Source organism: Schistocerca gregaria, chromosome 4, assembly GCF_023897955.1.
Source record: "Schistocerca gregaria isolate iqSchGreg1 chromosome 4, iqSchGreg1.2, whole genome shotgun sequence".
NCBI classification, from domain to species: domain Eukaryota; kingdom Metazoa; phylum Arthropoda; class Insecta; order Orthoptera; family Acrididae; genus Schistocerca; species Schistocerca gregaria.
This window is the reverse complement of record NC_064923.1, coordinates 692,661,045-692,686,841: the sequence shown is the minus strand read 5'-3', so window position 1 is coordinate 692,686,841 and position 25,797 is coordinate 692,661,045. Positions and strand designations below refer to the sequence as shown.

Genomic DNA, 25,797 nt, shown 5'->3' with positions numbered 1-25,797 from the left:
GAGAAATAGAGCTCGCGCAGAGACATGTAGATAATCGTTTTTCCCTCGCTCCATTTGCGAGTGTATCTGTAAAGAGTACATCGTACCTCGGGCCAGGTGACATATGGCTGTGGAGTATGAAGACAGATGTAGATGTACAACAGAAAATAGCGAAATTAACACCTATGCTATATGCTGTAAAAAAAATCTGTGGATAATTTTCTATAATTCTTTGCGTGTTTCACCACAACTTCGCGAACATCAGTTGAGGTTCCGCTATAACCTCTCACAGACAAGCAGTTCGCCTGTGTTGACATGTTCATGAAGGTCCTTCGGTAAGGAACGGAAGCTCTGATGAAGAAACTGTGACTCGACTATACATTGGTTAAGTATAAAAGATTTTGGGAAGGTAGTTGACAGGATCACGATTGCTATCATGAAATCAGAGAAAAACTGATTTAAATGAAGTAGCTTTAATTTCATAAATTTGACACACTTCTGCTTGTTTAAGACCACAGAGAACATTTGAGTTAGTGTAGAATGATATAAACTTGCATATGACATCAAATAAGGTAACTGATGATGGATGGTGGAAACCGAAACTGAGGTCTAACATTTACACCTTCCACACGTCGACTGTATCACCATTGAGCTGAACTGTGTACCATGCAGATAAAATCTACGAAAAAGAAGGAAAACGCGCCACGAAGGAGATGTGCGAATTAGACGGATATCGGTAAATGTTATTTAGGCGTCCAGGCGGAGCTTCACAAACTGAGCAAGTAAATAACGCGTTGGTCCACTTCTGGCCCTTGTGAAAACAGTTATTCGGATTGAAACTGATTGACAGAGTTGCTAAACATCATCCTGAGGGAGGCCAAATTCTGTCCAGTTGTCGCATTATATGATCTAAATCCCGAAATGACTGCAGACCTTTTCCCATAATTCTCCAAACGTTCTCAACAGGGCACAGATCAGGCGATCTTTATGGTCAAGTTAGGGTGCGGCAAGCACCAGAACCAGACGTACAAAACTATCGCCCTGTGTGGGTGGGCATGTAATGTAAGCCCAGAAGACTTGCCGTGAAGGGCAACAAAACGGGGCGTGGATTATTCGATGAAGCGCTGTGCTATAAGGATGTCCAGCATGAGAAGGCCGAGGGTGCTGCTATGTAAAGAAATGGTTGCCAGACCGTACGGCAGGCGACCGCCAAGTTAATATCTGACCGATGACAGGGCCATCTCCAGACAAGTCTCCAGCCTGGGATCTCACTGACTGGTGTAGAACTACCTTCAGTGGTGAATCCTGCTCCGAAGCGATGGGACCAGCCCGACTGTCGCCTGCCATATGGTTCGACAACCAGATACGGGGTGGGCATTTCTTTATATAGCAGGACCCGTTTACATTACATGCCCACTGACAAACTGCGAGAGTTTCTACTGCTTCTCTTCGTGCTTTCCAAACCCTACTCTGTCCAGCAAGGTCACAGGATGTCTCCTCTATTGGAAAAATTTGGAGTATTAAGGGCAGGGCTCTCCAATAATTTCGTGATTTTGGCGATCTAACGCGCCAGTCGCATGTAATTGGCGATGATATGCCTTAGGATGACATCCGACGACTCCATCAATCAACATCAAGCCCAATATGTGCTTGGGTAAAGGCCGGAAGTGGACGAACACATTACATACTTGCTGAATTAGTGGAGACAACAGTTCCACTAGAGTGGAGCCTCAGATGTGAGAAAACTCAGCTTACCGTCTCTTTTGAGCCGTCGAGCCGGGCACCATCGAGCCACCAGGTGATTTTGGCGGGCGGCCGCGACCCGGAGGACTGGCACAGCAGGTCGTAGCGGCGGCCAGCAGACAGCGGCTGCCCCACACCCAGCAGCCGCACATCCAGGGGTCGCACTGTAAGCACCAACAACGGTCACGTCGCTCTACTGGCCCGGAGCTGTGTCTAAGTTGGATACCTGGCAGACAGTGCTGTAGAAATGAACAAAAGCGGTGACATGAATGCTACAGATTATCTGAAAACTTAGACGTCAACACTCTTTGACTCGGTGCCCCACTGCAGACTCCTAACTAAGGTACGAGCGTATGGTATTGGTTCCCAAATATGTGAGTGGCTCGAAGACTTCTTAAGTCATAGAACCCAGTACGTTGTCTTCTATGGTGAATGTTCATCGGGGGTGAGGGTATCATCTGGAGTGCTCCAGGGAAGTGTGGTAGGGCTCGCTGTTGTTTTCTATCTACACAAATGATCTTTCGGACAGAGTGGATAGCAATGTGCGGCTGTTTGCTGATGATGCTGTGGTGTACGGGAAGGTGTCGTCGTTGAGGGACTGTAGGAGGATACAGGATGACTGGGACAGGATTTGTGATTGGTTTAAAGAATGGCAGCTAATTCTAAACATAGATAAATGTAAATTAATGCAGATGAATACGAAAAAGAATCACTTAATGTTTGAATACTCCATTAGTAGTGTAGCGCTTGACACAGTCACGTCGATTGAATATTTCGGCGTAACATTGCACAGCGGTATGAAGTGGGACAAGCATGAAATGGCAGTTGTGGGGAAGGCGGTTAGTCGTCTTCGGTTAATTGGTAGAATTTTTGGAAGACGTGATTCATCTGTAAAGGAGACCGCTTATAAAACACTAATACGACCTATTCTTGAGTACCGATCGAGCGTTTGGGATCCCTATCAGGTCGGATTGAGGAAGGACGTCCCAAATACCTCCAGTTAAAAGGATGGACATACAAAAGAAAGGTGATCGTTGTTTGTAAAAATTCTTGTTTTTTAGAATGACTAGTGCAGGTCAAGACACAGAAAAATTTTCGAAGCATGGATAATCTGAGATTCATGATTCTTAAGCGCACTGTTTTGCTATGGCGTCTTTGGAGTTCCATTTTGTATTTTCTGAGTAAGTTGTGCCGTTATATCCATTTCATTGGTTAAAACAATATGTTACTTAAAATTGTGACTGGCTTAATATTATTTATAATAGGAGCTTTTTGTTGTTATAAATGGCAATGATTTTTTAAGAAAACGCACGTCGATGTAGCCCTTCCACTCGCTTTTATGTCCTCCTAACGAAAAGAATGTCTGAGAGAGAGGGAATATGTTGGTAAGCAAACATTTCATCTTCCAGTTATGAAGTGTGGCATAGCGGCAGTTCGATGAATTGTGAAAATGACATTCCAACAGCCTTAATTGTTACAACTTTTTATTTAGGTTTCCAGTATCGACTCATGAATAGAGACATCTTCAGGCAGTGTAGGATGAACGACAAAAGGCATCCAGCCGTATACATAATGTGATCAGAAGTATCAAATATGTGTGAATTCCTAAAGGACTAAACTGCTTAGGTGATCGGTCCCTAGACTTACGCAATACTTAAACTAAGCCGGCCGCGGTGGTCTCGCGGTTCTAGGCGCGCAGTCCGGAGCCGTGCGATTGCTACGGTCGCAGGTTCGAATCCTGCCTCGGGCATGGATATGTGTGATGTCCTTAGGTTAGTTAGGTTTAAGTAGTTCTAAGTTCTAGGGGACTGATGACCACAGCAGTTGAGTCCCATAGTGCTCAGAGCCATTTGAACCATTTGAACTTAAACTAACATTTGCTAAGAAGAACACACACACACCCATGCCCGAGGGAGGACTTGAACCTCCGGCGGGAGGGGCCGTGCAGTCCGTGACATGATGCCTCAAACCACGCAGCCACTCCGTGCGGTTCGAACGTATTCTGACACCCCCAAAAACACGCGATTTTTATATTAAGTACATTGTGCTGCCACCTACTGCCAGGTTCTCCATATCAGCGACCTCGGTAGACGTCGTGAGATAGCAAAGTAAGACGCTCCGCAGATATTACGGACTTTAAACGTGGTCAGGTGATTGGATGTCACATGTGTCGTACGTCTGTACGCGAGATTTCCACACTCCTAAAGATCCCTAGGTCCACTGTTTCCGGTGTGATAGGAAGTGGAGGCGTGAAGGGTCACGTACAGCACAAAAGCGTACAGGCCGTCCTCTTCTGTTGCCTGACAGAAATCGCTGGCAGTTGAAAAGGGTCGTAATGTGTAACAAGGCTGACATTTGTCTACACCAACACACAGGAATTCCAAACTGCATTGAGATCCACTGCAAGTACAATGACAGTTCGCCAGGATATGAGAAAACTTGGATTTCGTGGTCGAGCTGCTGCTCATAAATCACACATGTCGCCGGTAAATGCCGAACGACGCCTCGCTTGGTACAAGGAGCGTAAATATAGGACGACTGAAAAGTGGAAAAGCGTTGTGTGGAGTGACTATTCACGGCACACAATGTGGCGATCAATGGCAGTGTATGGGTATGGCGAACGCCGGGGAACGTCTTCTGACAGCGTGCGTAGTGCCAACTGTGAAATTAGGTGGTGCTATGGTTTGATATTGTTTTTCTTGGAGGGGTTTGCCCCCATGTTGTTTTGCGTGGCACTACCACAGCACAAGCCCAAACTGATGTTTTAAGCACCTTCTTGTTTCCCTTCCCACTGTTGAAGGTGGCGATTGCATTTTCCAACACTATCGAACACCTGTTCGTAGTGCAAGGCCTGTGGCGAGATGGTTACATGACAATAACATCCCTGTAATGGAAAGTCCTGCACAGAGTCCTGGAACGCCGACCCCTGACAGGCCTTACCGACCGATATCGATACCTCTCCTCAGTGCAGCACTCCGTGGAGAATGGGCTGCCTTTCCCAGAAACCTTGTAGCACCTCACTGAACGTATGCCAGTAAGAGTGGAAGTTTTTATCAAGGCTAAGGGTAGGCCAACACCATATTGAATTCCAGAATTGCTGATGGATGGCGGCAGGATCTTGTAATTTTCAGCCAGGTGTTCGGATACTTCTGATCACATAGTGTATGCATATAACAGGGAGCCAACATTGGCGCCTGGTTACCGTTTAAGACATCACGAGGAATGTGTGCTCTTCACACATTCAACAACTAACTGTTGTTGGTCAGGGAGAGGGTGAGCTGAAACTTTCTTTAACCATGGGTAGGGTAGATTTCTAGGATGCTATCTTGGTCTCCAAGGTGAAGGCCTTTGAAACCGTCTTTTTGAAAAAACATGGAGTTTTGATTCGAATTATGCTACGAAAGTAAGTTTCGTCACTGTTTATGACATGGGAACTGTAAGTAGGCTGTTTAGGTTTTTTATTGGTAACGCCACGTAGCGCTATGTATGAAAATCACTGGCTGTGCTGTGTGCAGTCAGTGGCTGGTTTGCATTGTTGTAATACTCGTCATTGTAGTGTTGGGCAGCTGGATGTTAACAGCGCGTAGCGTTGCGCTGTTGGAGGTGAGCCGCCAGCAATGCTGGATGTGGGGAGAGAGATGGTGGAGTATTGAAATTTGTAAGACTGGATGTCATGAACAGCAATATACACTCCTGGAAATGGAAAAAAGAACACATAGACACCGGTGTGTCAGACCCACCATACTTGCTCCGGACACTGCGAGAGGGCTGTACAAGCAATGATCACACGCACGGACCAGCGGACACACCAGGAACCGCTGTGTTGGCCGTCGAATAGCGCTAGCCGCGCAGCATTTGTGCACTGCCGCCGTCAGTGTCAGCCAGTTTGCCGTGGCATACGGAGCTCCATCGCAGTCTTTAACACTGGTAGCATGCCGCGACAGCGTGGACGTGAAACGTATGTGCAGTTGACGGACTTTGAGAGAGGGCGTATAGTGGGCATGCGGGAGGCCGGGTGGACGTACCGCCGAATTGCTCAACACGTGGGGCGTGAGGTCTCCACAGTACATCGATGTTGTCGCCAGTGGTCGGCGGAAGGTGCACGTGCCCGTCGACCTGGGACCGGACCGCAGCGACGCACGGATGCACGCCAAGACCGTAGGATCCTACGCAGTGCCGTAGGGGACCGCACCGCCACTTCCCAGCAAATTAGGGACACTGTTGCTCCTGGGGTATCGGCGAGGACCATTCGCAAACGTCTCCATGAAGCTGGGCTACGGTCCCGCACACCGTTAGGCCGTCTTCCGCTCACGCCCCAACATCGTACAGCCCGCCTCCAGTGGTGTCGCGACAGACGTGAATGGAGGGACGAATGGAGACGTGTCGTCTTCAGCGATGAGAGTCGCTTCTGTCTTGGTGCCAATGATGGTCGTATGCGTGTTTGGCGCCGTGCAGGTGAGCGCCACAATCAGGACTGCATAGGACTGAGGCACACAGGGCCAACACCCTGCATCATGGTGTGGGGAGCGATCTCCTACACTGGCCGTACACCTCTGGTGATCGTCGAGGGGACACTGAATAGCGCACGGTACATCCAAACCGTCATCGAACCCATCCTTCTACCATTACTAGACCGGCAAGGGAACTTGCTGTTCCAACAGGACAATGCACGTCCGCATGTATCCCGTGCCACCCAACGTGCTCTAGAAGGTGTAAGTCAACTACCCTGGCCAGCAAGATCTCCGGATCTGTCCCCGGTTGACCATGTTTGGGACTAGATGAAGCGTCGTCTCACGCGGTCTGCACGTCCAGCACGAACGCTGGTCCAACTGAGGCGCCAGGTGGAAATGGCATGGCAAGCCGTTCCACAGGACTACATCCAGCATCTCTACGATCGTCTCCATGGGAGAATAGCAGCCTGCATTGCTGCGAAAGGTGGATATACACTGTACTAGTGCCGACATTGTGCATTCTCTGTTGCCTGTGTGTATGTGCCAGTGGTTCTGTCAGTATGATCATGTGATGTATCTGACCCCAGGAATGTGTCAATAAAGTTTTCCCTTCCTGGGACAATGAATTATTTCAGTTTCCAGGAGTGTACATTATGACTTTTGAACACTATTGAGGTAAATACATTGTTTGCCCTCCTTTTAAATCTTTAATTTCCTGACTATGCCTATCAGTAGTTAGTGGCCTCAGTAGTTTGAATCTTTTATTTAACTGGCAGTAGTGGCGCTCGCTGTATAGCAGAAGTTCGAGTAACGATGATTTTTGTGAGGTAAGTGATTCGTGAAAGGTATAGGACCATTCTTTTGTAGGGATTATGGAAAGTCAGATTGCGTTGCGCTAAAAAATATTGTGTGTCAGCTTAAGCACAGTCCTGTATAATTTTTCTAAGAGGACGTTTCAAAACTTTATTGCCAAAACAAATACACCAAGGCACCATGAACTATACTAAACATCTAGCACTGTTTTTCGTCTTAGTCACCAACGGCATTGAAGCATTTGTCATAGCGTGCAATGTTTTTAACAACCACTCTGGAAAACTCGGTGCCCTGTGATCCAAGGAGTTCTTGCACAGGCTTCTCCCCCTCAGTATAGCTTTCAACGCAGGGAACAGATGAAAGTCCAACGTGGCAAATTCGTGTCTGTAGGCCGTGTGACCCAGTCTCTTCTATTCGTAGCGACGAATCTGATCCTGTGTGAGCTTTGGCATATGTGGTTTTGTGTTGTCGCTGATGAGTACTAACATCTTCACCCGACAGCGCTGGTGTCTTTCGTCGAATGGCAAACCTCAGTTTGGTGAGGGTATCACAGTAGCGTTCCATATTTAAGTCTCTTGATGGAGGCAATCAAGGAGAATCACACCTTTCACGTCCGAAAACACAGTGGCCATCATCTTTCCTGCGGAGGGTGACACTTCGAATTTTCTCCTCTCATGTGAACTGGGATGCTCCATCCCATTGAGATTTTCGGGAAAGTGGTCCACCGATATCTCATCGCCTGTAATGATTCTGAACAGGAATTCACTTACCTCTCACGCGTACTGCAGCAAATAATAGAGAACGTTTCCCATTCGTGCACTTTTCAGATCTGGGCTCAGATGTTTCGGCACCTAATATGCAAACAATTTTTTGTAGTTCATCACATTATGGAACTTGTGGTGAACCTCAGCACAGATGATTCGCAGTGTGGACAACAGACACCATTATGCACCAATCGGCTTACACCATGTCCAACACTCTAAGAATGTTGTTTCCATTCGTGGATCCGGAGGGACGATATCGATGCTACGCTCTCTTCCTTTTTTCTCTAAACGTGCAACACCAGCGACCAGTCATTTGATTAGACATGATCTCTTCACCATACACCGACAGTAGATGTTCATGGATGACAGGTACATTAGCCCCATGTACCCATTAATATGAGTTAACGGCACTAACTTTCACTGGCTACCACGTTGGCAGTACACATAACTCCTCCACTGACGCTCCATCCGTCGTTAAGCTAGCGGCGTTAGTGGATTCATATGGAGTTTTTTGTCTCACCTCGAGTGCCATCTTCTTTTTCAAAAGAAAGGGTATCTGCCGGTGATTGATCTGCTCAGTTAAGATAGTTGAATAAATATTAAATAAATAACACATCCATGTTTATCTATTGCACAACGCTTAGCAGTAGGACCTAAAATGGAAGTTTGAGAGGGAATACGAAAGCATATTGTCTGGTAAAAATATCACGTTTATTCAAGAACAGCTGAACAAAATAATAAGTAAACAACTAATAAATGAGCGATGGTTTCCGTTCTTATTAACACTTTCGATTGAATTACAAAGTCGCATTTACAACTGCGTCTTGGAGATACAAGCACGATTTATCATTGATTATTAAGGCGAAAGGCAAAGGTCCCGAGTTCGAGTCTCGGTCGGGCACACAGTTTTAATCTGCCAGGAAGTTTCATATCAGCGCACACTCCGCTGCAGAGTGAAAATCTCATTCTGGAAACATACCCCAGGCTGTGGCTAAGCCATGTCTCCGCAATATCCTTTCTTTCAGGAGTGCTAGTTCTGCAAGGTTCGCAGAAGAGCTTCTGTAAAGTTTGGAAGGTAGGAGACGGATACTGGCAGAAGTAAAGCTGTGAGTACCAGACGTGAGTCGTGCTTCGGTAGCTCAGTTGGTAGAGCACTTGCCCGCGAAAGGCAAAGGTCCCGAGTTCGAGTCTCGGTCGGGCACACAGTTTTAATCTGCTAGGAAGTTTCACATTTACAATTCGTCGGTGTCACCCTTCTCGCCTCTCCCGGAGCATTGCCGAGCGGACCCTTTTGGAACCCACGCGTTCCGTTCTTGCCGAAACGCCCAGAGAGCTCCATATTGTGTGGTGCCAACCGGTACAAGAGCTTCGTCCAAGGCGAACAGAATCCTCTTTGCTATTTGTTATGTGCTTTATAGGGTTGGCTGTTCTGTCGCAGTAGCAGGTTACTTTTACTCCCTCAGATCTAGATACTGAAATTTACTTTGTACACTCTACTCATACTTTTCGTTCAACAGGTAAGAGAACGAAAGAATGTATATGCTGACATATTGCACAAAAGAAGACGAAGAAAATATTCCAGAATTCGAATCGAGAACAGCTTCCAACATGAGTAACGTAGAAGTAAATATGCTCGGAGTAGTGTAGCAACTTAAATCACTCAATAAAATCAAGTCTTCTGGTCCAGACTGTATACCAATGAGGTTCCTTTGGGAGTATGCTGATGCATTAGCTCCGTACTTAACAATCATATACAACCGTCCGCTCGACAAAAGATCCGTATCCCAAGACTGGAAAGTTGCACAGGTCACACCAAAGGTAGTAGGAGTAATCCACTAAGTTACAGGTCCATATCGTTAACGTCGATATGCAGCAGGATTTTAGAACATATATTGTGTTCAAACATTATGAATTACCTCGATGAAAACGGTCTGTTGGCACACAGTCAGCATGGGTTTAGAAAACATCGTTTCTGTGAAACACAACTGTCTCCTTATTCACATCAAGTGTTGAGTGCTATTGACAAGGGACTTCAGACTGATTCCGTATTTCTGGATTTCCTTAAGGCTTTTGACGCTGTACCACACAAGTGGCTCATAGTGAAATTGCGTGCTTATGGAATATCGTCTCAGTTATGTGACTGGATTTGTGATTTCCTGTCAGAGAGGTCACATGTCGTAGTAATTGACAAAAAGTCGTCGAGTAAAACAGAAGTGACTTCTGCCGTTCCCCAAGGTAGTGTTATAGGCGTTTGGCTGTTCTTTATCTATATTTACAATTTTGGAGACAATCTGAGCAGCCGCCTTCGGTTGTTTCAGGTGACGCTGTCGTTTATCGACAAATAAAGTCATCAGAAGATCAAAACAAACTGCAAAACCATTTAGAGAAAGTATCTGAATGGTGCGAAAAGTGGGAGTTGACCTTAAATAACGAAAAGTCTGAGGTCATCCTCATGAGCGCTGAAAGGAACTCGTTAAACTTCGGTTGCACAATAAATCAGTCTAATCTAAAAGCCGTAAATTCAACTAAATACCTAGGTATTACAATTACGAAAAGCTTAAATTGTAAGGAACACATAAAAATGTTGTGGGGAAGGCTAACCAAAGACTGCGTTTTATTGGTGGTGGTGGTTAGTGTTTAACGTCCCGTCGACAACGAGGTCATTAGAGACGGAGCGCAAGCTCGGGTTAGGGAAGGATTGGGAAGGAAATCGGCCGCGCCCTTTCAAAGGAACCATCCCGGCATTTGCCTGAAACGATTTAGGGAAATCACGGAAAACCTAAATCAGGATGGCCGGAGATGGGATTGAACCGTCGTCCTCCCGAATGCGAGTCCAGTGTGCTAACCACTGCGCCACCTCGCTCGGTGCGTTTTATTGGCGGGACACTTAGAAAATGTAACAGGTCTACTAAGCCGACTGCCTACACTATGCTTGTCCGTCCTCTTTTAGAATACTGCTGCGCGGTATGGGATCCTTACCAGATAGGACTGACGCAGTACATCGAAAAAGTTCGAAGAAAGGCGGCAAGTTTTGTATTATCGCGAAATATGGGAGAGAGTGTCACAGAAATCATACAGGATTTGGGCTGGACGTCATTAAAAGTAAGGCGTTTGTAGTGGGACGGAACCTTCTCACGAAATTCCAATCACCAACTTTCTCCTCTGAATGCGAAAATATTTTGTTGACTCCGACCTACATAGGGAGAAATGATCACCAAGATAAAATAAGGGATATCAGAGCTCGTACGGAAAGATGAAATGTATAGGTGTTCATTCTTTCCGCGCGCTATACGAGATTGGAATAATAGAGAATTGTGAAGGTGGTTCGATGAACTCTCTGCCAGGCACTTAAATGTGATTTGCAGAGTATCCATGTAGATGTAGATGTAGATGTGTTGAATATGTGTGTGGCGCTCCGATCATTACCAAAAATCTCAGTAAAATTTGAGGTGAAATAAAGGCAATATACATTGTGGCACTATATACACACTAAGCTGCACAGTCTCTGTTTTATGTAGTTTACAGTTTGCGCCCAGAATTGAGGTGGGAGAGGTGGGTCCATTAAGTTAAATGTTAGACAAAGTGATGAAGAGGCTCATGCAGAGACCCTTCATAAAGCAGTGTCAAAACTTAGTTTCGTAATGTGCCACTCAGAAGGAGAGAAGTGGGAAATTGTTCACAGAGGGGCGGTGGCAGGCTGTGGGTCTCACAAATGGAGACTATAGTGATTTAGGAGTATGAAGCTTTAATTATGTTTTATAAACAAAGCTTACATGTTTTAACTGTTCGATTGTGTGAAGGTGTCATTACATCTCGGAGTGAGGACGCTACTGTCCGTCTGTCGTTCCCGTGTAATGCGGGGTTGGTGGTGTGTGCACAGCTGACGTGAAAGCAGTGACAGTACTATGAGTTTTTCTTAGTCACCACCGTGATTGTTTACTGTAATATCACAGCGTGCTCTGGTAATGGCTAGCAGTAATAATGTCGCGGTTGAATAGTACGTGCCTCCACTCCTTTTACACAATGAATTCCCAGCTTCATACAGCTGCAGGACGAAACAAAGCGGCGCAGACCGTTGATGAAGTGGAGCGTTTTGTGGTAATTGCTTTTGTTCAGTTTAAGGGCGACAACGCAGCAGCCGTCCATGCTGAGCTGGCCACAGTTTACGGCAACATTCCACTGTAGAATTAGAGGGCGGTTAGGTTTAGCAGGAGCGTCCAGTGTGGTCAAATAGGTCCGAGTGACGAAGTAAGCAGTGTCCGACAATGACTGTAAAGAAGCGGATATATCGAAGGTGGATTACCTTGTGTTCCAAGACCACTGCATGTGAAGACTGCGACTGAAAATGTTTTCTACTTTCTTTTCTTCTCTTTCGTTTACTCCGTACATACATGTTAGGTGGTCTGCAATACTTTTGTTTTGTTCCATAGTATGAAATGCCATTTTTTTTATTTATTTGGGTTCTTACGTGAATCTCTTATTAAGTAAGTATGCAAAATTTCAACGTACGTTTTATCTACTTTGTAAAGCTATTGTTGAATACATTATGTGAAAATTCTTTTCATACCACATGTAAATTGAAGATGAAGAGAAGACAGGAAAGATAAACAACTGCTGATGTCAGCTGTCGGGACATAATGCGGAATCAGCGGCGACGAGTGGAAATGCGTACTGGATAAGGGTTCGAACCCAGTACCTTCTAGTTCCTACGCATAGGTGCTAACCACTACACCATTTATTTTTTTGCTGATCTCATTTTATTAGTAAATTATTCGGGGCGGACGTCCAGTGACACCTCTTAAATTTCTCGTTGATCCGTTCACTAAGTTTTTTTATTTTTTTTATTTTTTTTTATTACAGAAGACAGCTAACCCTCTGACCAAAGACGCTGAGCTACCGTGGCGGCATCCATCGATGACACAGTGTTACTGCCACCGCGCGGACTATCTCAGCACGCCTCACGGCCGACGTACACTCCCATCGAGCTTTGCCTATCTGCAGTCCCTGCCCATTTCCTCTATGCTCGCTACTCTGAGATTTATACAGGAGATCGGACATACACTTGCATCACAACTATAGTATTAAATGTGATTCTTTTGATTTATTTGGGTTCTTAGGTGAATCTCCTATTAAGTAAGTATGCAAAAAAATTTCAACGTACGTTTTAACCTACTTAGAATGTTTAAACATTGCGATATTCGCGTATCAGTGGCACGAACTAATGTAATTTAAAATTCTTATCATGTTTGCCCTCCCCCCCATGAACCATGGACCTTGCCGTTGGTGGGGAGGCTTGCGTGCCTCAGCGATACAGATGGCCGTACCGTAGGTGCAACCACAACGGAGGGGTATCTGTTGAGAGGCCAGACAAACGTGTGGTTCCTGAAGAGGGGCAGCAGCCTTTTCAGTAGTTGCAGGGGCAACAGTCTGGATGATTGACTGATCTGGCCTTGCAACATTAACCAAAACGGCCTTGCTGTGCTGGTACTGCGAACGGCTGAAAGCAAGGGGAAACTACAGCCGTAATTTTTCCCGAGGACATGCAGCTTTACTGTATGATTAAATGATGATGGCATCCTCTTGGGTAAAATATTCCGGAGGTAAAATAGTCCCCCATTCGGATCTCCGGGCGGGGACTACTCAGGAGGATGTCGTTATCAGGAGAAAGAAAACTGGCATTCTACGGATCGGAGCGTGGAATGTCAGATCCCTTAATTGGGCAGGTAGGTTAGAAAATTTAAAAAGGGAAATGGATAGGTTAAAGTTAGATATAGTGGGAAATAGTGAGGTTCGGTGGCAGGAGGAACAAGACTTCTGGTCAGGTGACTACAGGGTTATAAACACAAAATCAAATAGGTGTAATGCAGGAGTAGGTTTAATAATGAATAGGAAAATAGGAATGCGGGTAAGCTACTACAAACAGCATAGTGAACGCATTATTGTGGCCAAGATAGATACGAAGCCCACACCTACTACAGTAGTACAGGTTTATATGCCAACTAGCTCTGCAGATGATGAAGAAATTGAAGAAATGTACGATGAAATAAAAGAAATTATCCAGATAGTGAAGGGAGACGAAAATTTAATAGTCATGGGTGACTGGAATTCGAGTGTAGGAAAAGGGAGAGAAGGAAACATAGTAGGTGAATATGGATTGGGGCTAAGAAATGAAAGAGGAAGCCGCCTAGTAGAATTTTGCACAGAGCACAACTTAATCATAGCTAACACTTGGTTTAAGAATCATGGAAGAAGGTTGTATACGTGGAAGAACCCTGGAGATACTAAAAGGTATCAGATAGATTATATAATGGTAAGACAGAGATTTAGGAACCAGGTTTTAAGTTGTAAGACATTTCCAGGGGCAGATGTGGACTCTGACCACAATCTATTGGTTATGACCTGTAGATTAAAACTGAAGAAACTGCAAAAATGTGAGAAATTAAGGAGATGGGACCTGGATAAACTGAAAGAACCAGAGGTTGTACAGAGTTTCAGAGAGAGCATAAGAGAACAATTGACAGGAATAGGGGAAGGAAATACAGTAGAAGAAGAATGGGTAGCTCTGAGGGATGTAGTAGTGAAGGCAGCAGAGGATAACGTAGGTACAAATACGAGGGCTGCTAGAGATCCTTGGGTAACAGAAGAAATATTGAATTTAATTGATGAAAGGAGAAAATATAAAAATGCAGTAAATGAAGCAGGCAAAAAGGAATACAAACGTCTCAAAAATGAGATCGACAGGAAGTGCAAAATGGCTAAACAGGGATGGCTAGAGGACAAATGTAAGGATGTAGAAGCTTATCTCACTAGGGGTAAGATAGATACTGCCTACAGGAAAATTAAAGAGACCTTTGGAGAGAAGAGAACCACGTGTATGAATATCAAGAGCTCAGATGGCAGCCCAGTTCTAAGCAAAGAAGGGAAGGCAGAAACGTGGAAGGAGTATATAGAAGGTTTATACAAGGGCGATGTACTTGAGGACAATATTATGGAAATAGAAGAGGATGTAGATGAAGACGAAATGGGAGATACGATACTGCGTGAAGAGTTTGACAGAGCACTGAAAGACCTGAGTCGAAACAAGGCCCCCGGAGTAGACAACATTCCATTAGAACTACTGACGGCCTTGGGAGAGCCAGTCATGACAAAACTCTACCAGCTGGTGAGCAAGATGTATGAGACAGGCGAAATACCCTCAGACTTCAAGAAGAATATAATAATTCCAATCCCAAAGAAAGCAGGTGCTGACAGATGTGAAAACTACCGAACTATCAGTTTAATAAGCCACGGCTGCCAAATACTAACGCGAATTCTTTACAGACGAATGTAAAAACTGGTAGATGCAGACCTCGGGGAGGATCAGTTTGGATTCCGTCGAAATGTTGGAACACGTGAGGCAATACTGACCTCACGACTTATCTTAGAAGAAAGATTAAGAAAAGGCAAACCTACGTTTCTAGCATTTGTAGACTTAGAGAAAGCTTTTGACAATGTTGACTGGATTACTCTTTTTCAAATTCTAAAGGTGGCAGTGGTAAAATACAGGGAGCGAAAGGCTATTTATAATTTGTACAGAAACCAGATGGCAGTAATAAGAGTCGAGGGGCATGAAAGGGAAGCAGTGGTTGGGAAAGGAGTGAGACAGGGTTGTAGCCTCTCCCCGATGTTATTCAATCTGTATATTGAGCAAGCAGTAAAGGAAACAAAAGAAAAATTTGGAGTAGGTATTAAAATTCATGGAGACGAAGTAAAAACTTTGAGGTTCGCCGATGACATTGTAATTCTGTCAGAGACGGCAAAGGACTTGGAAGAGCAGTTGAAGGGAATGGACAGTGTCTTGAAAGGAGGATATAAGATGAACATTAACAAAAGCAAAACGAGGATAATGGAATGTAGTCAAATTAAATCGGGTGATGCTGAGGGAATTAGATTAGGAAATGAGACACTTAAAGTAGTAAGGGAGTTTTGCTATTTAGGAAGTAAAATAACTGATAATGGTCAAAGTAGAGAGGATATAAAATGGAGACTGGCAATGGCAAGGAAAGCGTTTCTGAAGAAGAGAAATTTGTTAACATCGAATATAGATTTATGTATCAGGAATTCGTTTCTGAAAGTATTTGTTTGGAGTGTACCCATGTATGGAAGTGAAACATGGACGATAACTAGTTTGGACAAGAAGAGAATAGAAGCTTTCGAAATGTGGTGCTACAGAAGAATACTGAAGATAAGGTGGATAGATCACGTAACTAATGATGAGGTATTGAATAGGATTGGGGAGAAGAGAAGTTTGTGGCACAACTTGACTAGAAGAAGGGATCGGTTGGTAGGACATGTTTTGAGGCATCAAGGGATCACAAATTTAGCATTGGAGGCAGCGTGGAGGGTAAAAATCGTAGAGGGAGACCGAGAGATGAGTACACTAAGCAGATTCAGAAGGATGTAGGTTGCAGTAGGTACTGGGAGATGAAGAGGCTTGCACAGGATAGGGTAGCATGGAGAGCTGCATCAAACCAGTCTCAGGACTGAAGACAACAACAACACAATCATGTTTGCAACTTACTAAACTGAAATGCCTTGCGACTAGGGGTTCCCGTCGGGTAGACCGTTCGCCTGGTGGAAGTCTTCCTAGTTGACGCCACTTCGGCGATTTGCGCGTCGATGGGAATGAAATGATAATGATCAGGACAACACAACACCCAGCCCCTGAGCAGAGAAAATCTCCGACCCAGCTGGGAATCGAACCGAGACCGTTAGGCATGACACTTCGCCACGCTGACCACTCAACTACTAGGGGCGGGCATTGAATTGCTGCACTTGTTAAAACATTAACCGCCCCATAGGAACATTTAAACTGTTTATTACGCATGGCGCTATTTTCACCACAACGGTGAATTCGCGATCGAGATACTCTTGCTAAAATCCGATGGAACGAAGAGTCCAGATCGGTGAGTTAAAGTAAATGTTATATCATATCAGTAGTGTATCTACATCTACATTTATACTCCGCAAGCCATCCAACGGTGTGTGGCGGAGGGCACTTTACGTGCCACTGTCATTACCTCCCTTTTCTGTTCCAGTCGCGTATGGTTCGCGGGAAGAACGACTGTCTGAAAGCCTCCCTTTACTGTTCCGTGCGTTCTCGAATCTCTCTTATTTTACATTCGTGATCTCCTCAGGAGGTGTAAGTAGGGGGAAGCAATATATTCGATACCTCATCCAGAAGTGCACCGTCTCGAAACCTGGCGAGCAAGCTACACCGCGAGGCAGAGCGCCTCTCATGCCGAGTCTGCCACTTTTTTTGCTAAAGATCTCCGTAACGCTATCATGGTTACCAAATAACCCTGTGACGAAATGCGTACCCAATCTGGTACGGATCCCACACTGATGAGCAATACTCAAGTATAGGTCGAACGAGTGTTTTGTAAGCCACCTCCTTTGCTGATGGACTACATTTTCTAAGGACTCTCCCAATGAATCTCAACGTGGTACCCGCCTTACCAACAATTAATTTTATATGATCATTCCACTTCAAATCGTTACGCACGCATACTCCCAGATATTTTACAGAAGTAACTACTACCAGTGTTTGTTCCGCTATCATATAATCATACAATAAAGGATCCTTCTTTCTATGTTTTCGCAATACATTATATTTATCTATGTTAAGTATCAGTTGCCACTCCCTGCACCAAGTACCTATCCGCTGCAGATCTTTCTGCATTCGGCTACAATTTTCTACTGCTGCAACTTCTCTGTATACTACAGCATCATCCGTGAAAAGCCGCATGGAACTTCCGAGACTATCTACTAGATCATTTATATATATTGTGAAAAGCAATGGTCCCATAACACTCCCCTGTGGCACGCCAGAAGTTACCTTAACGTCTGTAGACGTCTCTAAATTGATAACAATATGCTGCGTTCTGTTTGCTAAAAACTCTTCAATCCAGCCACACAGCTGGTCTGATATTCCGTAGGCTCTTACTTAGTTTATCAGATGACAGTGCGGAACTATATCGAACGCCTTCCGGAAGTCAAGGAAAATAGCATCTACCTGGGAGCCTGTATCTAATATTTTCTGGGTCTCATGAACAAATAAAGCGAGTTGAGTCTCAGACGATCACTGTTTCCGGAAGCCATGTTGATTCCTACAGAGTAGATTCTGCGTTTCCAAAAACGACATGATACGCGAGCAAAAAACATGTTCTAAAATTCTACAACAGATTGACGTCACAGATATGGGTCTATAGTTTTGCGCTTCTGTTCGATGACCCTTCTTGAAGACTGGGACTACCTGTGCTCTTTTCCAATCATTTGGAACCTTCCGTTTCTCTAGAGACTTGCGGTACACGGCTGTTAGAAGGGGCAAGTTCTTTTGCGTACTCTGTGTAGAATCGAATTGGTATCCTGTCAGTTCCAGTGGACTTTCCTTTGTTGAGTGATTCCAGTTGCTTTTCTATTCCTTGGACACTTATTTCGATGTCAGCCATTTTTTTCGTTTGTGCGAGGATTTAGAGAAGGAACTGCAGTGCGGTCTTCCTCTGTGAAACAGCTTTGGAAAAAGGTGTTTAGTATTTGAGCTTTACGCGTGTCATCCTCTCTTTCAGTACCATCATCATCCCGGAGTGTCTGGATATGTTGTTTCGAGCCACTTACTGATTTAACGTAAGACCAGAACTTCCTAGGATTTTCTGTCAAGTCGTACATAAAATTTTACTTTCGAATTGACTGAACGCTTCACGCATAGCCCTCCTTACCCTAACTTTGACGTCGTTTAGCTTCTGTTGGTCAGAGAGGTTTTGGCTGCGTTTAAACTTGGAGTGAAGCTGTCTTTGCTTACGCAGTAGTTTCCTAACTTTGTTGTTGAACCACGATGGGTTTCTCCCGTCCCTCACAATTTTACTCGGCACGTACCTGTCTAAAACGCATTTTACGATTGCATTGACCTTTTTCCATAAACACTCAACATTGTCAGTGTCAGAACAGAAATTTTCGTTTTGATCTGTTAGGTAGTCTGAAATCCGCCTTCTATTACTCTTGCTAAACAGATAAACCTTCCTTCCTTTTTTTATATTCCTATTAACTTTCATATTCAGGGATGCTGCAACGGCCTTATGACCACTGATTCCCAGTTCTGCACTTCTGCACTTCTGATAACAGAATCGTGTGTGCAAACAACGTCGCAGGTTCGAATCCTGCCTCGGGCATGGAAGTGTGTGATGTCCTTAGGTTAGCTAGATTTAAGTAGTTGTAAGTCTAGGGCAATGATGACTTCAGATATTAAATCCCATAACGCTTAGAGCCATTTGCACAATTTTGTTTTCATTTCCTTTCCACCACTAACGACCCATTGTAAAATTCACATCGCCGAGACTACGATCAGATATACTGCAATGTATAACTATCGCTTTTTCTAACGCTGAATAAAGATACAAAACATTTGGAAATAGTTAAAATTGAAATTTATTTTCTTGTTGTGGGAAAATTCACCGATATTTGCCTTTCTTTAAAAAATGTAGTTTCAGTCAAGGGTTTTCACCTGTCTTCGAAATTCTTTATTCTTTAAAAGTAGTCATCACTATTTCCCCACTCTCTTGTTTCCTTCTGTTTTATTTTAGCTGTTATTTCACATGGATTAACGTGTCTTGTGGAGGAGTGTCTTTTTTGGGTGTGTGTTGTATTTTTATCAAGCACATTTACATGTTTTATTGTTATATGTGGAAAATCACGTTATGTGGTGGCTTCCGCCATTAGGTTCCAAGTACCGACCTATCATGGCAAAGCAGCTCTCTCGCTGTTCGTGCATGGCCCGCTATCGGTAGAAATTTTTAAATTTGACAAATGTCAAACTACGTGAAGTGTGTTAACATTCAGTAGAACTTCCTGTTATCGTATGCTCATGAAAAAGTGCGAGTTTATTTGGCTTTCACAGCTATAACGGAGCAAAATTACAGTCTGTTACATCATTATTTATGAAACAGTTACGGGAATATTACCATTTATTATTTTAGGATTTATTACCATATCTTGACTTGGTTTCTTTCATTGAATTTGGAAGTAAAATAGGTCCCATTGAGTAAAAGTAATCAAAATTTGCTTCAAAATACTTTCTCCAAATCAACTTATCATACAAATTCATTGTAAAAATTAGGCAAAACAGATCTCTTAGAACCGTTTTCTTCACATGTATCTCTATGGAGGTGCTAGTCGAGTGGATCTGTTTTCGAAAAGCCGGCCGCGGTGGTCTCGCGGTTCTAGGCGCGCAGTCCGGAACCGTGCGACTGCTATGGTCGCAGGTTTGAATCCTGCATCGGGCATGGATGTGTGTGATGTCCTTAGGTTAGTTAGGTTAAAGTAGTTCTAAGTTCTAGGGGACTAATGACCACAGCAGTTGAGTCCCATAGTGCTCAGGGCCATTTGAACCATTTTTTGTTTTCGAAAATCTATGGTGTATTGGATTCCAACATCTTACACTACTGTTTGATAAGGCAAATGACAGTGCTCGCTGGATTCCGCGACTACTAGCATCCACTCAAAAACACGCCCATCCATAGCAATAGTGTAAATGATACATCTATGTCATGGCAACTTCTATGATGTCAGTAGCCATCATAGCCATACCAAGGTGCTGGGGGTATCCCAATGACGCAGAGAGAAAGGAGCAAAACAATTAGGGGAATACAGTGGATTAATCACCGCCGAGAGAGACGAATACTGAACCACCATCGGGTAAGGGGATGCTAAGTGATTTTTCGGACTTCCATGGTGTAGTACTAACAGATAATGCTCATAATGGGCAAACTGTCGCAAGGTCAAACTGCTGATACCTCCTGATGATGAGGCTAGGGGTGGTTGTCAAAACTAATCGCCGCTAGAAGCCGTCAAAGTTCGTGTTTTGTTCCATTTTGAGCGCTCAGCTCTGCAGCTCAGGACACAGACATGCTCCTTCTTTGGGCTACCAGATATTGGGACACCTCACCATATTCATCTGAATCGGCACCAACTAATATACTCTTTCCAGTCTCGAAGAACTCGTTATGTTCCTAGAATGAGGACAAGATGTGTTTCAAAGTATAACATTTCCTAAATAGCCAAAATTTGGAGTTTCACAATCAAGGTATCCACAAGTCATCCATATTCGGGAAAGTTTGTCACAGTGAAGAGGAGGACGAACTGCAAGTTCCATGGTTGCAGATAATTTTTTTCTAGGTAATACAACAGTGGTCCATATTGGCAAAACAGTGTCACGTTGAAGAGTGAATATGTAGACGAGGATCAGCACTTCAGCAAGTTCCGTGGTCTCAGATTAATATTTTCGATTTAATACTATTGTCGTTCTAAAAACAAAGAACGTTTATTTAACCTGATATTGTTATGGAAATTAAAGAAAGAAAACTTATTGTTCTACATGTTACGACATCTTAACTATTTTTCTACGGTGCTGAAGTTTACATTTTATAATTTGTCTTAGTACTCCTGAAGCTTTCCTAGGTCTTCTGCACGCTCAGTTGCTGCCAGATTGTTTAAGCAGTCAATAACGTCTGCTTTCTGTCCGTTTTCATTTTCTTTCTGATTTATGATCCAAAAATGCTTCTCTTGGGAATATTCTGGGCTATAAGCAGAATGCTCTAAGACATCGTACTTAAATAGCCGATAAAAATCTATCGTCAACGAAACAAGGAGCTGTAGTGATGACAGGTATTTTGTGTTGCTCAATTTTCCGTGAAGTTCATGCCATTATAGCTGTGCCTCTTTCTGTCTGGCTTTCTGTTATCTTTCCTAACTTGTTGATCGCTTCTCTTGTCTTGCTTTTCAGCTTGAGATAGCTCGTTATCTGTGATACCGATAGTATCGGAGCTTGTGGAGCCATTTCACGGCGTTCAGGTATTGCACTCATTTCAAGTGTGTGTATGTTGTGATTTGGTGATTGTGCTGGACTGTGGTAGAAAAGTTATGCAATTCAGTGGAAGTCTTAGCGGGTAGGAAATACATGGTTCTTTAGATGTCAGTAGATAGGAAATTTTGAGGCAGTTACAGGGCAATGTGGATTATTCTGTTCCGGAGTCCTTGGAGCCTCGTCACCACACTGTTGCCCCATACAATGGGTTTGTACCCGACGATAGATGGATCGTGGTCACATACACGGCGAGTCCAGCTCGTGAGGGTACTGAAGATTACAGACTGAGAATGGGTTGGGGTTGGTTTGTTTGGGGGAGGAGACCAAACAGTGATGTCATCGGTCTCTTCGGGTTATGGAAGGATGGGGAAGGAAGTCGGCCGTGCCCTTTCAAAGGAACCATACCGGCATTTGCCTGGAGTGATTTAGGGAAATCACGGAAAGCTTAAATCAGGATGGCCGGACGCGGGATTCAACCGTCGTCCTCCCGAATGAGAGTCGAGTGTGTTAACCACTGCGACATCTCGATCGGTCACTGAGAAGGGGATAGGGTATTTATAGAATACGGGTCGCCCTTATTTGGAGGTCATCCACGTGTTCACCCCACATGAGATGGTGGTGTATGAAGGAAAATAGGTATTTAGGAGCACTTCCCCAAAGCGATAACATTCCCCAGACGTTTAATGGCGTGGATGAGGCAGAAACCGCTCGATGAACAAGATGAGCAGCGTTCATGCTCCTGGAGTAGATCTTCGTACCCTCTGCGAAGAGTACCAGCTGGGACTTTCGCACATCCGCTGCGTGCAAAATCAATAAGAGTGGGTCAAGAGCGAATCCTGTGGGATGCTGCCACAAGTGAAGTGCTCTGTACATTTGCCTTTGAAGCGGACACGGACATACACGTGTTAAACAGACTGAAGAGGAACCCCTTCCGCCACTGTGATTCAAAGACTGTTGAAACACCTTAGGACAACTGTCCTGAAGAATTCCCTCCTTTGAAGATCATCTAAGGCCTCCTCCACAAGATATATCAGCTGACAGGTCGTCACCTGTCCCTGAAGAAATTTATATTGCTTATCAGGTAGTAACTTCCTCTCATCGACGTGTTGGAACCAGTATAATAATTCGACCAGTTTGATAATGACCAACATCTGGCTGATGGGCTTGTAGGTGTTTTGGGAGTTGTGGGCTCCTTTCTTACCGCTGGGTACCTCCCTCTATGGAGGAGAACGTTAAATTCGTCGGAGTTATTGCAGTGAGCTGCAGGGCTAACCATCGTTGAAGGTGGTATTGGAAGGGAGCAAATATACCAGCAGTAGCACATCCCTATCCTAGAACACTGTCGCTATTTGTTTCCAAATAAATAGTCCCAGGCGTTACTTCTTTGGAGGTAGACACCCATTATGCTTCCACACCAAATACTGGCATTATTTTCTGGAGGCACGTGTAAGAATCATGACTTGTTGACGGTGACTAGACCTGAAGGAACCCTGTTGAGTCCCCGCTGCACTGCTGCGCCAAAAGTTGACATATCTTCAGACGTTTATGTTTCTGCATAATGATGAGGGCATGGGGCACCCAGTGTGTATACGCTTTTCTCGTCTTCAGATACTCATGGAAGTTGGTGTGGACGGTTGCCCCTGATAGACCTGTTGCGTTCTCCAGTTCTTCAAACGTGATTCACCTGTGCCCAATTATAATTTGATTGACTCGTTAGGCATTGGCTTGCGTTCTGTTGCTTGAAGCACAATGTTTTCACGTTTGTCAGCAGAGTCCCTGCACTCTCATATCCAACGAAACATAAATCTGGAAACTGGTGCTTTTTCCCCACAAGTGACCACTAAACTATTTTTAATTCCTGAAGCAGTCACTTTTTCAGAGAAACCGTACAGGGCGTTGAGCACCCTGTACCACTACCAGTCATTTCCTTTCCTGTTACCGGCGAGGGAGAAAGACTGTATATACCTCTGTGTAAGCCCTAATTTCTCGTATCTTGTCTTTATGGTCTTTACACGCAGTGCATGTTGTAGACAGTAGAATCATGTGGTAGTCAGGTTCAAATGCCGGTTGTCTAAATTTTCTCAATAGCGTTTCTCGAACAGTACATCTCGCCTTACCTTTAGGGATTCCCATTGGAGTTCCTGAAGCATCTCTGTATGTTAAATGTTGTTTGAATTTATCGCTAACAAATCTAGCAGTCCGTCTCTGCATTGCCTATATGTCTTCTTTTAAACCTACATGGTTTGGATCAGAAGTACTCGAGCAGTACTCAAGAATAGGTCGCACTAGAGTGATATATGCGGTCTCCTGCACAGGTGAATCATATTTTCCTGAGATATCCCAATAACCCAAAGTCCTCCCTACCTCACTTCTCACATGTTAGTTATATTCCATTCGCGTTGCCACGTTACGCGCAGATATTTGAACGATTGACTGTGTGACGCAGGATACAAGTAATACTACAAGTTTTTTATTCCTGCTCATCTGTATTAACTTACATTTATCCACATTTAGATTAGCTCCCATTCATCACACCAGCTGGAAATTTTGTCTATCTCGTATCTTTTACAATCTCTGTACTTCAGTATCTTACCACACACATTAGTATCATCAGCAATCAACCACAGATTGTTGCCCACAATGTCCGCCAAATCATTTATACTGGTTCTCTCTCACATTCCTGGGCACTCTTGATGATACCTTTGTCAACGATGAATATTCGCTGTTGAGGATTAGTTAAGTAATCTTCGAGCCACTTACATATCTGTGATCTTATTCATGTCATCGTACGTTCAGTAACAGCCTACAACGGGGAACCCTATCAAACGCTTTCTGGAAATATAGAAATATGGAATCTGCCGGTTCCCTTTCTAAGGTGGCAGGACAATTTTTACCACCTAACATAATTTTTATATCGAGGGATCGATTCTACTCAACAACCCTATGAATTTGATACTCCACAAGCCACGCTTTGCTTAGAATCTCTTTATTTGCGAAGTACAGAGAGTAATTAATTCATGTGTGTCTCAAATAAACTCGATAATAATAAAATGCACCAAAATTTTTTGTTGACAAACAAATAGCATTTCTGTAGTAGTTGATTGAAGTGTAAGAAAGGCTTCACAGCCAACCTGAGCACAGCTGGCACAGTGATAGGAAAGCCATAAACGAGTGAACCACCGCTGTGCAAGATCAATCAGGAAAGTGACATGCAGACCGCACCTGGCCTTTTCGGCGGACACAACAGCACAACAATGAGTCGCAGTTGGGCGAATCTTCTGATATACACCTGTGCTGAAGTATACATCATAATGCAGCCGGGGATTCATTTTGGTGGTTTCAAAGTAGGTTCAGCCTTTCCATTTACGTGGTAACTATTGAATGCAGAAAGTGCGTGATCAACTTGACGTAAAGAAAATTTACGTGGCACTCACATGTAAAGGGCGTTAGAACCACACATGCTCTGTGAAACAATTTTAACTTGAGAAATGCAGTGGGAGGCCACATATGGGATGCAGGACGGAGCACGATAGCATGAGTCACTGGGAGTTTTGTTCCCGTTTGGTCATAGCTTATTACTAAATAAAAGAAAATCGAATGCTCATTGGACTGGGTAAAACTATGTATGCCCCAGCTTCATCCTGAAACTTCTTTGGGGAAAGAAACAACATAAGTTGCAACAAATGCTCTTATTGACCGACACTAGTTGTGGCAGGAGGCGAACACATGCTACATGGTGGAGTGGGTGGGACGTCTGCAACAATATGGGCAATTATCAATGATTCATTCAGGTCACTGTCTTCCTAGAAGTGTCATGTGCTGGACGGCTCTGTCACGGTATGTGTTGACCGGATTATGATATCACCCATCGTTAGGTGACAACCTCGTAATATCACCAGTTTCGAGATTACAAGCTATGAGCTGTGCTAGTCAACTTCTGTACAACATTTCATGGCAACAGTGTACACGACGCTCAGCCTTAGCGAGTGGACAGAGCCAGTTGATTTGGACAGACAGAAACATAGTTTCTCGCATCGCGAAACTTAGGGCAGTTTACGATTGTACAACCAGTCAAAACCAGAAGACAACTGTCAGATCACCAGGTTCACAAGGCGTCGACGAAACCGCCGCTGACACATGCCACAGCCAA

The 25,797-nt window shown here is 44.2% G+C and overlaps 1 protein-coding gene and 1 non-coding gene across 2 annotated transcripts in view; one reads left to right on the top strand and one right to left on the bottom strand.

The window, feature by feature from the left end:
• LOC126267453 (nephrin-like) overlaps positions 1–25,797 on the bottom strand; it is a 943,456-nt gene that overhangs the window by 272,904 nt on the left and 644,755 nt on the right. Inside the window, exon 6 of the mRNA XM_049972720.1 lies at positions 1,735–1,886. Coding sequence (XP_049828677.1) covers positions 1,735–1,886 — 152 coding nt within the window. The remainder of the gene's footprint in view (positions 1–1,734; positions 1,887–25,797) is intronic.
• Positions 8,878–8,952, top strand: Trnas-cga (transfer RNA serine (anticodon CGA)). The gene has a single exon. It is a non-coding gene; the product is annotated as a tRNA-Ser (tRNA).